General features: G+C 38.5%; 2 protein-coding genes across 3 annotated transcripts in view; one reads left to right on the top strand and one right to left on the bottom strand.

The window, feature by feature from the left end:
* Positions 1 to 1,325: 1,325 nt before the first annotated feature.
* The window catches only part of LOC142874877 (uncharacterized), an 88,479-nt gene continuing 72,890 nt past the window's right edge, over positions 1,326 to 16,914 (bottom strand). The window contains exons 5-6 of one of the 2 annotated variants that reach the window (XM_076009445.1): positions 10,464 to 10,632; positions 1,326 to 4,399 (exon numbers count right to left, since the gene is read on the bottom strand). In XM_076009445.1, the coding sequence (XP_075865560.1) occupies positions 3,914 to 4,399; positions 10,464 to 10,484 (507 nt within the window). In that variant the 5' untranslated portion in view covers positions 10,485 to 10,632 and the 3' untranslated portion in view covers positions 1,326 to 3,913. The remainder of the gene's footprint in view (positions 4,400 to 10,463; positions 10,633 to 16,914) is intronic. The other variant, XR_012922459.1, reaches the window with a different exon arrangement.
* On the top strand, positions 14,725 to 15,963 carry TRIM13 (tripartite motif containing 13). The gene has a single exon (XM_012737321.2). It carries the CDS (start codon positions 14,725 to 14,727, stop codon positions 15,946 to 15,948), a length of 1,224 nt encoding a protein of 407 aa, XP_012592775.2. The 3' UTR covers positions 15,949 to 15,963.

Genomic DNA, 16,914 nt, shown 5'->3' with positions numbered 1-16,914 from the left:
ATTAATTCTTTCTATATTACATCTTTTTTACAATTGAGAACTTCAATAGACAATATATTAAATGGTTCAATAGGACTGAACCATATATGCCATATGTTTACATGTATTATTGAATTTTTAAAAATCTATAATTTTCAGTAATAAACCTTAAAAGTATTAAAATAAAGGAAATTTCCATTAAATCTTGGACCTTATTATCAGATTAATTTTAATTTCTTAAAATTCTATTTTCATCTGGTTAGTGCAACATGTACATTATTTCCTACAAAATGAAATTCAATTCTTTATTCTGACATTCAAAACATTCCACAATTTGGCCTCAAACTTTATTTCCAAAGTAGGTAATGCTTTTCACTTATCAGTAAAGCTCATTTCTACCCTGAGCTTGTGCTGTGTTCCTCATCTTGAATACTCTCTCTTCTTTGAATCCTATGATGTTTAAAGATGCAGTTCAACTTCTATCTCCCTGGTGAAATCTTCCCAGTTGTCTCTGGCCTTGTCTTTACCATATCACCTTAATTACCTAAAACTGATTTTACTTTATTCTTACAATTTTTCCTTCCATCTACAGAAAGAGCATAACTAAAGCCCACGTTTACTGTTACTCAAGTGTCTCTCATTCTCTTCCAAAGCTAACTGATCTTACTGTTGGCTTTGTTTAATGCATGATTTTCACCATGCAACTGAAATATAGAGTCTGGAATTTTCTTCAAATTGGGGACTAATCCCTTTTAATCTCATCAAGTCTTAGGTAAGTTTCTTTTTTTTTTTTTTTTTTTTATATATATATATATCAGTTGGCCAATTGATTTCTTTCTATTTATAGTAGAGACGGGGTCTCGCTCTTGCTCAGGCTGGTTTTGAACTCCTGACCTTGAGCAATCCGCCCGCCTCGGCCTCCCAAGAGCTAGGATTACAGGCGTGAGCCACAGCGCCTGGCCTTAGGTAAGTTTCTTTTATGATAAGTGTGTTTTTACAGGTAGATATAAAAAATGTATTTTTGCCTGTCTTTTAGTGGAATATTTTGATTTTTCAATTTCTCTGAAAATATAGAGCTTTAAAAAAAACCCAGTAAAGTCTTCCTTTTGTTGAGTTTGATGTTTTTCCTTTTTCTCTTCTTTCCCAAGCACAAGGGAAGAGGTATAGAAGTGGAAGAATATATGCTTTTACAAGGTCACCCTGGGCTAGATGGAGAAAAGGAATTATGGTGCCAGCTTCCTCTACTGCATAGGCAGTTTAGCTCTGTTTGAGACTATTGTGCCTGAGCTCCCACTTTACAAATCTAGGGCAAATGCAATCCAAACAAGCATGATTTTCTTCTTGCATATAACAGCAACAGGCATTTATTAAACTCCTACTATATGTCAGATACAGTGTTGGTTGCTTTATATATTACCTAATTATCATAATCAAGTGTACCATGATTCCCATTTTACGGAGGAGAAAACTGAGGCTTAGAGATGATAACTTGAATAACTAGTAAGTGGCAGAGCTAGAGTTTAGATGCAAAACTGATTCCAAAGCCTATGTTCTTTTTGATACACCACCTTGCAATGCCAGTGCTTTTTATTGGCAGGAATTCTCATTAGGGAATTCATAACTCTGGCAGCTATAGGGAAGGATAGGATAATAATAAAATGTTCCAGTGTATCTGGAGAGGCCCGCCAGCCCTCCTCTCCCACACACAGTTGCTCCAGGCCTAGTTATTAGGCTTCCTCACTTTGATAATTTACATTTCAGTGTACACTAAATTTGGCACTGTCCCTTTTGTTATGGAACATCTGATCACTTATGTCTTGGTGGGTGGGGAGAAGAGTGGAGAAATTTTTACCTTTTCAAGGGCCAAGACAAAAACAACATCATGAAATAAATCTATACAACAATAAGAATATATATTAACATATTCTTTTATATATGTGTTTGCTATATATTTAGATATATATAATACTAGAAATTTTACCTTGTAAAATATATTTATCCCAAAAGACAGAAACTTACATAAGGTTACCTATATCTATTGTCTTATTGCTGTGCTGATATATGAATTCCAAGCTTCAGCTGTTAGTTTACTTATTTGAAGAATAGTAAATAGAAGGAAATTCCAGTGCAAGGAGAATGTGGACAATCCCTGTGTTATCTCTACCAGGATCTAGTTGTACTGTGCTCCTCCAGGAAGGATGTAGCTGTGTATGCAGGTTTTTATTAGGCAGTTACTCTCTTTTTCTAGTCATACCTCATGTGGCAGTTCCCTGGCTGGTGTTTTGTGTATTAGGACCATGGGAAGAGAGATGTTATTCTTCCTTCCCCATTTTTCCACACTTAAGAGAGTTTAATATACCAAGTACGTTAGTCATTTTGTTTAACAATCTAGGGATTGCTGTGCAGATTTAATGAGTGTTTTTCATTTAATTGGGCAGTTTATTAATTAGTATCTTCCACCAGTCAGATCTAACTACATATATATGTATTATATAATTATAATTATATTAGGGATAATTTGTGGTTTTGAGTTAATCACCTTTCACTCTTGTATCATTTTAATATTAGAGTATTTGAAATGTTTCTATAAATCACTCTATTTTTTAAAAAAACACTAGTTTAGTAGGGAACTTGGGTGCAGTTTTCACTGTCACTGACATTGACAGCTGTAGAAAGAACCTGTACCTGGTATCTGATCTTAGCCTCAGCTCTGCCTCTTCTTTTTTACCTTAGAGAAGTCACATCACCTGTGAGGATCATAATTTCCATTCCACAGTATTCTTATGAAGCCTAAATGTCAGAAATTATAGGAACTGTTGTTCTACAAAGGCAGAGTTAGGTTTATTACCTTGTTGTAGCAAGGTAGATGCGTACAAGGACGTGGGCTTCTCAGTAGAAGGGTGTGGCCAAGGGCTTTGTATGGGATTTGGGCTATTAGTTAAGGGCCCCAAATACTGTGTATGGTAGGTTTTGACTGCCCTTTCTCCAAAGTAACCTCTTACCTCCTCCCAAAGCCCAGACTTTCCCAACTCAGAACAAACTCCCTCGAGCATAATCTGTGATTTTGTACTTGTCTCACTCTTCCCAAGATTGTAAGTTTTGAAGAGGTGCTATTCCTTCTCCATTCATCTTTGTATCCTTCCCAGACTGCTCATTGATAAGTGCTTAATGCGACTGCTATGGGACAAGGTTCCCATACTGGGGTGGACGTCAGCACCGAGAAAGTCAGGTTAGCGACTGAATGAATAACTGTTAGCGGCCAATTTTAAAGTTCTTTCTTCCCTTAAAGGGAAAAAGCAGTGGTGTTCTTGTTCTTGAAAGAGAATTTAAAAACAAATTGGATCGCTGGTGTTCTGCCTAAAGCCCGCAAATAAATAGGTGCACGGTTGGGGGTGTGGCCTGGGGGGTGACTGTCAACCTCGCTCTGGCCAGAGCCCCCGGCTACAGCCTCGGCGCTGTCCCACCGCAAGACGGCGACTCGGCGGGGCGCGCGGCGCAGATGGGCCCGCCCCGCCCTCCCCGTTGTGGGGTGCGGGGCAGTGGTTTCCGTTCCCCTCGCCGCTGCGGCCGGTTTCTGGTCCTGAGAGATGCAAATGAAGTGGTGTGAAGGGTTGGGCTTTTTTTTTTGTTCCTAAAAATGCAACGAACAAAAAAAAAAGTACAACAATCCAAACCCAACCATCTGATTGCGCGTCGGCTTAACTGGGAGACTTTCTTCCCGGGTGGCTCCACCGGGGACCGCGCCGCGTCCGGCCGCCTGCGCTCCCTCCAGGGCGACCGCCTCGTCTAGGAGAATGGCGTCCGCTTCCCAGGGCCGCGGGGAGCGCCCTGGAAGGGAGAAAAGCGAGCAGCCCGCGACCCTCCCCCATCGCAGGCAGCCCGCGGGGGTGCGGCGGCGGGGAGTGGCGGGCGCAGACCCGGAAAGACCGCCGCCTCACCACCTCTGGGGAGAGGCGCGACAGGGAGGCGGGACAAAGGCGAAGCGGGCCGCGGAGGCGGAGCCTGGGGGGCGGGGCGGGGCGGGGCGGGGCACGCTTGGCGCCGCGAGTCCATTTTGCCGCGGTGCCCAGCGCGTACCGTTCCGTCCCCGCGGCGGGAGGACCGGCGGCTGCGCGGCTTCCATCTGGGGTTCCTCCCGCGTCACCAGAGGTCGGAGATAAGTACCCGCCGGCCGGCTCCTCTCGGGGGAGGGGGTGGTCCCCGAGCCTGCTGCGAGGGTGGGGACTGGCCCAGGCCGGCAGGGACCTGCGTGGGTGGGGGCTGGCGACAGCTCAGCCTGAGCTTCAGTGCCGGCTGCACGGCGGAAGCGGGCGAGGCGCTGTGACAGGGCGTGGGAGGAGCGGCGTGCGGGTGGGCGCTGGAGAAAACCTGTTCTGTCCGGAGCATGCCTAGCCGGAGCATGCCTGCGTCTTGGTATCTCCTAGAAAAGAAAAGGCGAGTGTGATGAACCAGTGGTTAGAGCACGCCGCCGCCGCCGTCTGGCGCTGAACCTGGAGAGTGCATGGTGCCGACCGGGGGCGCCCTAATCGAGAAGCTGCTTAGTACAAAGAGCTGTAGGCTCTCAGGCTCCTGCCTCTTCCCAGGACCGAACAGGCTGGCTTTATTTGTGGGGGCCGATTGATAAAATTGGGGGTCAAGACGGCGGATCCTGTGCAAATAAATGCATAACACCGTTCTCTTTCTTCTTTTTTGCAGTAGCCTCTAGTCAGTGAAAACGTGAAAAAAAAAACCCCAAAACCCTGATTGCTTTGCCCTGGGAATAGTAACCCACCGAATACACCTGCTTGTAGGGGACAGAGGTAAACTATAACACCTTTCCCTATGTTATTCCCACATTAAAAAAAAAAGCATCCAATTTCAATAGGCCCGGCAGAACCTTTTGAAATAGAGCTATATTTAGAATATAGATGTTCCCATCCACTTCTTTTCATTAGTGGTCTTTGTTCTTTTCATATTTTGTGAAAACTCAGAAAAATAGGATCCATATTTGGCAATTCTTTATGTAGCAATTGTTTAAAATGTATTCAAGGATTTATGCTGCAAAGAAAGACTTCAGCATTTTTTTTTTTTTAAGTTTTTTTTTTTTCTTTTGTGCCTAGTGAATTGTTAGGCTGCTAGCGTGTGCAGAACAGGGCTTGAGTTTTCTCTGACTCTGGAGACCTTTATATGATAGACATTTTAAAAGCAGAATTTCATTTACATAGGCACTCCCTCTAGTAGAACTTGATGTAGCTGTTGATTAACTGGTTATACTTCTTTCTTAAACAATGGGAATATACATTTCTTCAGGCTCTCCTATCCTTACCTAAAAATACCATTTTTTTTTGTAGCAGCTGACTTAATAAACCACCCTGGTATGTTCTTCCATAACACCAGGCTGTTCTGTTCATTCTATACATTTATGATAAGTTATCTGGCCATACTTCAGCCACAGCTTTTGTTCAAATATGCCCATTTTCATGAAAGTGCGTTGTACCTGCTAACCTATGTAATATTTGTTTTGCATTTCCTTGAAATCACAGTTCAATAGAGTCCAACTCTCTTTGGGACCTTTCTGGGTTAATACTTATGCTCTACCATAACACTTTAAATGTGTATTTACAGTTTTCACAGTATTTGCACACACATGTAATTAAAATACCTTTCATTTATATAGTTTACCAGTTTACAAAATTCCCACATATTAATCTTTCCAGCAACATTATGAGGTAGGTACTTAAAAAGTCTTTATTTTATGAAAGGTAAAATTGGTCCTTGAACCTAGATATTCAGAACCAGGTTCTGTGCTTTCACCTTTGCTGGAGAGCCTCTTACAACCTAATTTGTAAGCATTGTAGAATTTTAGAAGGGATTTAGAGATTAAAAATCTGTAAATGATTAATCATAATGATTAAATGTCTTCATTTATGAATAAGGACATTGAATTCGTGAGTTATCTTCTGCATAGTCTAAGAATTAGAAAACTCAGAATCTAGCTTGCTGTGTACAATTGAGAAGTCTCCATTTGAGGTGAGGGGCATCTGTTTTTTTCACTCACAAAATTAGGTGTTTAGCTAGATGATTTCTAAGATGCTTCTAAGGCCAGTATGTTTATTTTATTTCTACCCTGTAAATTTTATTACCATTCTCAAAATATGTATTGGTAATGCATAGATGCATACTACTATTAATTGCCTTAAGCTTTTATATTTTAAACTCAGGTGGGTAAGGTAACAAGTGTGTCTTGTTCTTGTTTTTTTACTAAGCTTCATAAAAATATAATTCTCTTGTAAGGTCAGGAACTGCATGGAGAGGTGGGCACTCTCACACGTCATTGGTTAGAGTTCATAGAGTAGAATATACCCTTTCAAGAGAGAAACTTGTCAATCTTTTCATGAGTCTTAAGAATATCCTTACTTTTTGACCCATCAATACACTGAGAAGTAATTGTCTAAGGAAATAATCAGAGCTGTGGACCAAGACTTTCCCATACAAGGTATTCATTTAAATGTTATAATATTTTTAAAAAGAAACCAAAATGAGCAATAAGAAAGCATATCCATAAGATGGACTATCATGTTTTTGAAAAACATTTATGATAGGAGAAATGCATCTATTAAAAGAGTGAAAAAAGATACAAAATTGTATTAATGCTATTCCTTTTGTTAAAATATGTGTGTGTGTGTGTGCACACAGACATGGGATTGGAATATACCAAAAAAAGAGTAGTGGTTATTCCTTGCTGATGTGATTATGGGTGGCTTTTTCCCTATATTTTTTGAACATCCCATAATAAGTACAAATTACTTTTATAATTTAGGAAAACACAAAAGCTAACTAACTGCATGTATAACCTCTATAATTTCAGTATAGTGTCAACTTTTTAAAATGTCTTTTATTTTTTCATTGTGGTTAAGAAGCTTTTTTTTTTTAGTGTAGTAAGGACATTTAACATGAGAGTTCCCTTAAGTTTTGTTTTGTTTTGTTTTTTAGTTGGCCAATTAATTTCTTTCTATTTTTAGTAGAGACAGGGTCTTGCACTTGCTCAGGTTGGTTTCAGATTCCTGACCTTGAGCGATCTTCCCGCCTTGGCCTCCCAGAGTGCTAGGATTATAGGCGTGAGCCACCACGCCTGGCCAAGTTACCTTAAATTTTTAGGTGTACACCACAATATTGTTAACTATAGACACAGTGGTGTACAGCAGATCTCTAGAACTTATTTTTATGTCCTTTTTAAAATAAAGCATTTATCATACTTTTTAGAATAACAGTATCTCTGTAAATGGTGTATATTTCTGAATTTAGGTCAGGAATTGCCTTTTGGCTTATATTTCATCTTTTAAGTATCTTAGATAATTGGATTATCCATTTTTGTTATTCATGAAAGATACTGCCATTGTCACTACCTTGACCTGGTACTCTAGCTACTAGAATTATAGTAAAAGAATAGAGTGCTATGCCCTCCTCTAATAACAAACAGTTGACCAAATATATTAATAGGTGTCCTTTGGTATACAGAATTACATTCCAGTCAAGGCTCCTATAAAGGAAGTTCCCATAATGCGAACTCTGTTTTTACTTCATTTCTCTTATTGATGTAGATATCTTTCTAAGGAAAAGTTGAATTAAAAAATTTTTCTGACAGTTTAAATTATTATGTCTCCTTGTGGTATAAAGCCCCACAACTACATCCTATTTGACAGCAGCCTAGCTCCCATTTTATTATTTTATTTTATTTTATTTTTTTTGAGACAGAGTCTCACTCTGTTGCCCAGGCTAGAGTGCTGTGGCCTCAGCTTAGCTCATAGGAACCTCAAAGTCCTGGGCTCAGGCAATCCTCCTGCTTCAGCCTCCTAAGTAACTGGGACTACAGATACTCACCACCATGCCCAGCTAATTTTTCTATTTTAGTAGAGAGGGGTCTCGCTCTTGCTCAGGCTGGTCTCTAACTCCTGACCTTAAGCCATCCTCCCACCTCGGACTCCTAGAGTGCTAGGATTACAGGTGTGAGCCACCACACTCAGCCTAGCTCCCAATTTAAACTCTCAGAGCAACTCTTCCTTTTATCCCCTCCACATCTGCAATATAGACATGACCCGAGCAGTGCCAATATAGCATATGTAATATAGCCAACCTAATAACTTCTTAAGGTCAAGCATAATTAACTTGCTACTTCATATATTCTGTAAGTCAGTTTTACTTAGAGTAAGATAAGTGTATAATTCTACACTGAGCAAAAAGAACTTCGTTCTTACCAATTACATTTCTTTTTTGTTTGTTTTTTTTTTTCCTTTTTTTAAATAGAGTTGGGTCTTGCTCTGTTTTCCAGGCTGGTCTTGAACTTCTGTGCTGATTGTCCCACCTCAGCCTCTGGAGTAGCTGGGTCTAAATGCATGTACCACCACACTTAGCTTCAATTACTTTTTTTTTTTTTAGACAGAGCCTCACTCTGATGCACAGGCTAGAGTACAGTGGCATCATTGAGGCTAACTGCAATCTCAAACTCCTGGGCTCAAGTGATCCTCCTGCCTTTGCCTTCTGAGTAGCTGGGACTGTAGGTGTATACCACCATGCTCAGCTAATTTTTCTATTTTTTTGTAGAGACAGGGTCTTGTTCTGTTGCTCAGCCTGGTCTTGAACTCCTGGTCTTAAGCAATCCTTCCACCTCAGCCTCCCAAGATGTTAGTATTACAGGTAGGAACCACTCACTGTGCCCAGCCTCTAATTACATTTCTAATAAACATCTCATAATGCCTGTTTTCACTTGACACATTATTAGATACTGTGTAAATAAAATCTCATCTAGATAGTATGTAAATAATGTAATCTCATCTAGATAGTATGTAAATAATCTCACTTATCTAGATAAACATATCTACTAAATGTGAAGCTTTGACAGTACTTTCTGAAAGCAGAAAATTAACCTGACATACAAAGTTAGATGACAGAAGCTTTTTGATAGCTACCAACCCATTGGAGACAATAACTTAATAGGTAAATGTTTGCCAAGTAAATGGTTGTAAAAGAAGACATTTTGTTTTAGGGATAAAAATTTGTCACCTTCATGTAAACCCATTTACATTTACTTGAGAGAACCAGACATTTTTGGTTCATAAAACCTTTTCAGAAGTCAGTGATTCCAACTTATTTAACACTTAGTAGTTAATTCTTACTCTTAACTCAAATTCTTAACAGGTTAAGATAAATATCTGTGTCTGGTTGGTATCAGACTAGGAATAATTTAGTCTATATGTGTGTTTACCTCAAATTCAAATACTCATTTTATTCAAATTGATTTCATCTGGGTGGGGGAGAATGGGGTTCAACACCATTGGGGGCCTACCTGGATTTCTCAGTAGTCATATGTAAATGGGATAGTGATAGCTGATCTAACTAGTATCCTAAAACCCTATTGATTTAATCATGAATTACAGAATAATATCTTGGGTGATCATCAAGTGACACAAGAAAAAAGGGAAAGGAAAGTAAGGTAAAGAGAAGGGTGGGGATAAGGATAATGAGAGGAAATCAAGAGTGTACTCATTGAAACTGTATAGAGAAGATGAGTTAAAAGAAAAACAGGAATGAGTCAAGGCCAAATAGTGGTACAGAGAAGAGAGTGAAGGAAAGGAAACAAAATAGTTTTTCTGAGTGGTCTGAGCTAATAAGATAATGACCTTTTTTTTTTTTTTTTTTGAGACAGAGTCTCACTTTGTTGCCCAGGCTAGAGTGAGTGCCGTGGTGTCAGCCTAACTCAGCAACCTCAAACTCCTGAGCTCAAGCAATCCTGCTGCCTCAGCCTCCCAAGTAGCTGGGACTACAGGCATGTGCCACCATGCCCGGCTAATTTTTTCTATATATATCAGTTGGCCAATTAAGTTTCTTTCTATTTATAGTAGAGACAGGGTCTCACTCTTGCTCAGGCTGGTTTTGAACTCCTGACCTCCAGCAATCTGCCCGCCTTGGCCTCCCAGAGTGCTAGGATTACAGGCGTGAGCCACCGCGCCCAGCCTGACCTTGTTTTATATTTTTGAGAATGTCACCTTAGTCCAACAAGCCTTTGTGAACATTCTGAATGAGTGAGCTTTCTAAGTTGGTGGACCTTCTGTCTTAGCTCTGTTTTGCCCTACCTATCAGGAACTCTGCAAGAAATTTCTTGGAGAGAGTTTTAACTACCACTCATTCTAAGTCAGTGCCAGAAAGGTTTAGATACTTACTGTCTTACATGGACACATAGGTAACTTTTATATTGTTTGCAAGAGCCACATAACAATTTGGTATTTTAGATACTATAAGCAATATATTTAATACTCCTTTTTTGAGATTATATCTGAGATTTTGTCCCCTCTTTTTCCTGTTTTGATTATTTAAGTCATGGAACAGTCTCTAAAAGCCATAATAACACATTGATAGAGTATTTAAAATAAGAACTTTATAAGTAACCTTCATATATTATATCTTTCAAAAACAGTTGTACAAATGAGGAGAAAAACTATAATACTTACAAGTGGTTTGTCAAAGGTCATAGACTGAGAGCCAGACAGATATGTTAGTCTATATATTAATTATGATGTATTTTTCTTTAAAACTTTTGAGGCAACATAGAAGCCTGCCATGGTTTCTTGGATCACGTACATCAGTAGAGTGAGCTGTAGAAGTGGTCACAGTTTTGTCCTAGAGAAAGTTTTGAGTATAAAGAGAAGGCATAAAGTTAAGGGAGGAGAAGAAAATAGTATTTAGCTTTTAAAGTGAATGAAAATACAGACTCTTTAAATTATAAACTAAAATTAGTAAGCTTTATCAGTAAAAATGGAACAAGAAGAGGATCTATTGGAATTTTGATCGCAAATTTTTTGAAAAAGAGACGTTCCAAGTATGGTTTTTTTTGGTTCATTGTAAGAGGTGTAAGTTGATCATGGCCTTGGAATGACTGTTTATTATTTCTAAATTTTCCTGTGTGTAACATTTTCTTTTCAAATTTGATCATACTTGATTGCCTTAAAATCCTTCTTGGCCCCCATCACAGTATCCTTCTCAATTTTCCTCAAAGTTTCTCTTTGCCTTGGGTGCCCTTTTTATCCTCCTCATCCCAACCACTTGGTGTATCTTTTGTTTTCCTCTTATGTACTTGGTATACTTGGATAGGATTCCCTGGAAATGGTAACCTTACAAGGATGAGGAAATTAGGTTTATTTTACTGAGTGCTACCCTCACCACTTTGCTGTTTCTAAATCTGGCCTTTGTGTATAATTCTTAGGTGAAAGATGAGAGAGAGTAATGGAGGTGATAAAATGTGGAACAGTAGGAGGGTTGGAGGATCATCAAAAGTTTATCTCTATTGTTCTAAACGTAAGGGTCAGAAGGTTTTATAGTTGTGTGGCAACCTCCGCACACTAACCTCAGTCTCTGTAGCCATTCTCTTCCCAGTGCTTTTCAAAGGTTATATGATTTCTCATATCAAAAAGATTTTTCAGAAAAATCAGCTAATTATATGTTTTTCATTATGACACTAAATTAAAGACCAAATAATCTGTGCTAATTCTACATATATATTATTTATTATAAATATATATTATCTCACAATCTCATATAAAATCATAAACTAATGAGCCCTGCAAGCTCAGCTTAATTCATTTTATTTATTTATTTTTCAGAGACAGAATCTGGTCTGAAATCAGAATCTTGCTCTGAATCTTGCTCTGATGCCCAGGCTCTTGGGCTCAAGCAATCTTTCCACCTCAGCCTCTGAGTAGCTGGGATTATGGGGACGAACTACTGCACCTGATTCTCAGCTTATTCTTAAATGATTTTTACCTTGTAGATGTAGCTCCACTTATGTATGACTCTTGAAATTACTGTTAAAAAATTACTTATTGTTTATTGTAAGGTGACCTATAAATTACTAGGTCCCATTTTATTTATTACTTTGGTGGTAATGTGATATATATGTGTATTTGTGTACGTATGTATCCCTGAGTAAACAAAATGTAGAAATATATAGCACTGTTTTTGATTTTAGAACCTTAGGGATAAATGTACATTTCAAAATAATATACTTGCATTGAGAAATGGTATTCTGTAGATAAGGGATCTCAAATATTTTGGTCTTAGAACACCTTTACACTCTTAAAAATTGAGGATCCCCAGAGCAGTTATGTGTGTAGTGTCTATAGATATTTACTGATTTAAAAACTGAGAATTTAAAAGTATATTAATTCATTTAAAATAACAATGATAAACCCGTTACATGTTAACAAATAATTTAGGAAAAAGAAGTTTTTCAAAATAAAATTATGAAGAAGTGTGGCATTGCTTTATTTATTTATAGATCTCTTTAATGGATGGCTACTCAATAGAAGACAGCTGGAGTCTTTTGTCTGCTTCTCCATTTGACCTGTTGCAATAATTATTTTGGTCAAAATATACAAAGTAGGCTGGGAGCAGTGGCTCACACCTGTAGTCTCAGCATTTTGGGAAGCTGAGGCGGGAGGATTGCTCAAGGCCAGGAGTTTGAGAACAGCCTGGGCAATGTAGTGAGACCACATCTCTACAAAAAATAAGAAAAATTACCCTGGTATGATGGTGCATGCCTGTAGTCCCAGCTACTTGGGAGGCTGAGGCAGGAGGAGCACTTGAGCCCAGGAGTTGGAAGCTGCACTGAGCTATGATCACGCCACTGCACTCCAGCTAGGGCAACAGAGTAGGCCCTCTCTCTTAAAAAAAGAGAAATACACACACACACACACACACACACACACACACACACACACACACAGAAAAACCTAGCTGTCCACAGTTATGTAGTTGGTAAAAGGAGGACTATTTTAATAGCCTTTTCAAATAATCGTGGATCTTCTTTTGATACTATCCCAAAACTCAGCAAGTGTTAGTTTCTTTGTTGGAATATGGAACCTGAAATATTTATGAACCTGTTCATTATTTAAGACTTCAAGTGATCTTTTACCCCTGCATGATTTATAACATTATGCATTGGTGACCTGAAAAAATACTAGTTCATTATATTATGCAGATCTCCAAATATTGACATATTTCATCATATAATACTCCTTCCCCCTCAGGAAAATCTCATATTCGTTAATTGCATCACCTATCTTATCAGAAAAGCCTTTAATTAATGGGAAGCTGTCAGTCTCACAAATGGCAAATATGTTGTCTAAAATTCTAATTTTCACTTAACACTTTTTATTGGAAAGAAATACTATTATTTGTTTTCCTTGAAGTAACAAGCTCATTTTGTTCATTTTCAAAAAAATATCTGTCAGGTATCTAAGTCTTAAAAGTCATAGTTTGTCACTGATTCTTTCAAGTAAATATGGTATTCCATGAAAAAAAGCATCTGGTTCAGCTTGCAACTGAATCACATAAGTGCTTTTTCTCCAGACAACATCTGCTGGTATATAGCAGAGGTGCTTTGTGTGTACTTCCTATTTTGTCACACAAAATATTAAAAAGATGTGTATACAAGGATCAAGATTTAATAAAATGAATCATTTTTACTGCTTCACCAAGAACATTCTTAAATGAAACTCCCTCCCCCATCCTCACCCTACCTAGAATGTGTGTTGGTAAAAACACAATGACTAGTGGTAAAATTCAGTGCTCCTTACTGCCTTGCTTGATTCCTGCCAAGGATCTAGTAGCGTCTACCTACCCTCACTTTTACACTATTGGCAAAGATGTCAACATGGTGCAAAAATTAAACATCTTGAAACTATGAAACTAGTTTTGACCTCTCAGATGCCCTGAAAGAAAGACATCCAGGTTTCTGCCCATCACATTGTGAGAATTGATGGTCAAGGACTCTGATTGTTCTTATGGTTTAAAAACAAAAAAACTCATTTAATTCTCTAAGAAAGTGAATTTTAGCTCTCTCATCTTATGCTTTTACTTATGATTTTAAAAAGTGTAATCTTGCTTTTGAAATAGAAAAATACGCCAATTCCTAATAAAAGTCTGCATAAGAGTACATGTGTGGATTTATATTTCTGTGCTTCTTTCTTTTAAATAGCATACCATTTTATATTTGTGGGCCCAAAGTAAAGAGCTCATTCTATTATAGACACTGAATAGCTTTGTTTCTGACAGCTAGTAGTCAGCGCTCTGTTTTAAAACAATCAATTGGGCCCTGCTGGCTCAACTTGCAGTTGTCCTAGTCCTAACCCTGTCTCAGCCAAAGACTGTTGTTGGAAAGCCCACACAAAGGCCTTGTGTACAGGGTGCCCTACTATTAAGGAGTGTGTTCTAGTCCCAGTGGATTATATCTGCTTTTGTGTGCATTCTCTTCCCAAATTTTTCATTTATTTCCTTTGTTTTGCTGCTTATTTCAGTGAAAGATCATTTTAATGTGAGGATAGTTTCTTTTTTTTTTTTTTTTTGAGACAGTGTCTCACTCTGTCACCCTGGATTGAGTGGTGCAGTGGCGTCATCATAGCTCACTGCAACCTCAAACTCCTGGGCTCAAGTGATCCTCTTGCCTTAGCCTCCCGAGTAGCTGGGACTACAGGCGAGCGCATGAAGCCTAATTTTTCCATTTTTAGTAGAGACGGTGTCTCGCTCTTGATCAGGCTGGTCTCAAACTCCTGAGCTCAAGCAATCCTCCTGCCTTGGCCTCCCAGAGTGCTAGGATTATAGGCATGAGCCAACTTGCCCAGCTAAGATCGTTTCTTCTAATTATTATATAGTCCTAGTGGAGGGGATTATTTAAGTAAAATAAAATGTTTTATTTTTTCTCTATAGTAGGATGTGATGGAGCTACTTGAAGAAGATCTCACTTGCCCAATTTGTTGCAGTCTGTTTGATGATCCTCGAGTTTTGCCTTGCTCACACAACTTCTGCAAAAAATGCTTAGAAGGTATATTAGAGGGGAATGTACGGAATTCATTGTGGAGACCATCTCCATTCAAGTGCCCCACATGCCGTAAGGAAACTTCAGCAACTGGTGTTAACAGCCTGCAGGTTAATTACTCCCTGAAGGGTATTGTGGAAAAGTATAACAAGATCAAGATCTCTCCCAAAATGCCAGTATGCAAAGGACACTTGGGGCAGCCTCTCAACATTTTCTGCCTCACTGATATGCAGCTGATTTGTGGGATTTGTGCTACTTGTGGTGATCACACCAAGCATGTCTTCTGTTCTATTGAAGATGCCTATACTCAGGAAAGGGATGCCTTTGAGACCCTCTTCCAGAGCTTTGAGACCTGGCGTCGAGGAGATGCTCTTTCTCGCTTGGATACCTTGGAAACTAGCAAGAGGAAATCCCTACAGTTACTGACTAAAGATTCAGATAAAGTGAAGGAGTTTTTTGAGAAGTTACAGCACACCCTAGATCAAAAGAAGAATGAAATCCTCTCTGACTTTGAGACCATGAAACTTGCAGTTATGCAGGCATATGACCCAGAGATCAACAAACTCAACACAATTTTGCAGGAGCAACGAATGGCCTTTAACATTGCTGAGGCTTTCAAAGATGTGTCAGAACCCATCATATTTCTGCAACAGATGCAAGAATTCAGAGAAAAAATCAAAGTAATCAAGGAAACTCCTTTACCTCCCTCTAATTTGCCCACAAGCCCTTTAATGAAGAACTTTGATACCAGTCAGTGGGAGGACATAAAACTAGTAGATGTGGATAAACTTTCTTTGCCTCAAGACACTGGCACATTCATTAGCAAGATTCCCTGGAGTTTTTACCAGTCATTTTTGGTAGTCCTTCTGCTTGGTCTTGTCATTTTCTTTGGTCCTACCATATTCCTAGAATGGTCTTTATTTGATGAATTGGCAACTTGGAAAGACTACCTTTCAAACTTCGTTTCCTATCTAACGAAATCAGCCAATTTTGTAGAACAATCAGTTGTTTACTGGGAACAGGTGACAGACGGGTTTTTCATTTTCAGTGAAAGATTCAAGAATTTTACTTTGGTGGTGCTGAATAATGTGGCAGAATTTGTGTGCAAATATAAACTATTATAAAATCTCTTTCCAGTATGCAGTTCTCTGTCTTTTGTTAGAGATTGTTAGAGAACAGAGTAGTAAATCAGACTTGGTCAAGATTCTAGTCATATATTTTCCTCCAAAAGTTCCTTTCAAAAATAATGTCCTATTTGTGTTGTTCAAATTAGGTAGTTTATAAAGATAAAAATGAAATTTAGTAGTGTAGTCCTGAACTCTCTTTCCTTTTTAAAGAATGCTTTTTGAAATAAGCATCCTCCTCCTGGTATTAAGTTTATGCTGTGATAAAAACAGAGGTGAGAGATCATATGATCTAATAACTGTATCGATGAGGTGTAGAGTGGTATTAATCAAGTATGCAGTAAAGATTACTCTTGTAAAGGAACTTTTTTTAACAATGAATATTCTTTTGAAGAAGGAAAGATGGTTTGAAGATATAGATGGATTTCCAAATTTTTCTATAGACAGTTGATTCCTTTATCACTAAAATGTAAATCTTATGTAAACAAAAACTGGCAGTTTCCTTGTGGTAAGTTTATATTTTTAAGAGGGTGGAAATTTCAGCCTGGTCCTTTTCTCCGTTGTTGTTTAAAATTTTTCATCAAAGGTGTTAATTACAGAAATGTTAGGTGGCTGAGCAAGCAAAGGCATAGGTAAAAAAAGAAATTGAACACATGGAAAGAACAGGAAATGGGAAAGCCACCTTTTTTCTGGCAGCTGAGTGTTGTGTTGTTCCAAAGTATCATAGCAACTGTACAACCAAACCAGTCCACTTGCTTACAGAATTTTAAGTGTAGTAAGGCTAATTTGACAATAGATAAAACAATCTGTCAGTTACTATAAAGTACAGAGTAATCAGCTGAACACTATTGGTGTCCTATCTGCTCATATGAGATAAAGACACCCTATCACAGAATAAAAATACTTAAGTATTAAATACTTAAATTTAATACTTAAAATTTTCCCACCTTGCTTAGAATTCAGATG

Source organism: Microcebus murinus, chromosome 13 (assembly GCF_040939455.1).
Source record: "Microcebus murinus isolate Inina chromosome 13, M.murinus_Inina_mat1.0, whole genome shotgun sequence".
NCBI lineage: Eukaryota > Metazoa > Chordata > Mammalia > Primates > Cheirogaleidae > Microcebus > Microcebus murinus.
This window is presented reverse-complemented; position numbering and strand designations above follow the sequence as displayed.

What these genes read in the sequence shown, in the direction of transcription:
- TRIM13 (XM_012737321.2), top strand. Translation starts at nt 14,725, where the DNA reads ATGGAGCTACTTGAAGAAGATCTCACTTGCCCAATTTGTTGCAGTCTG.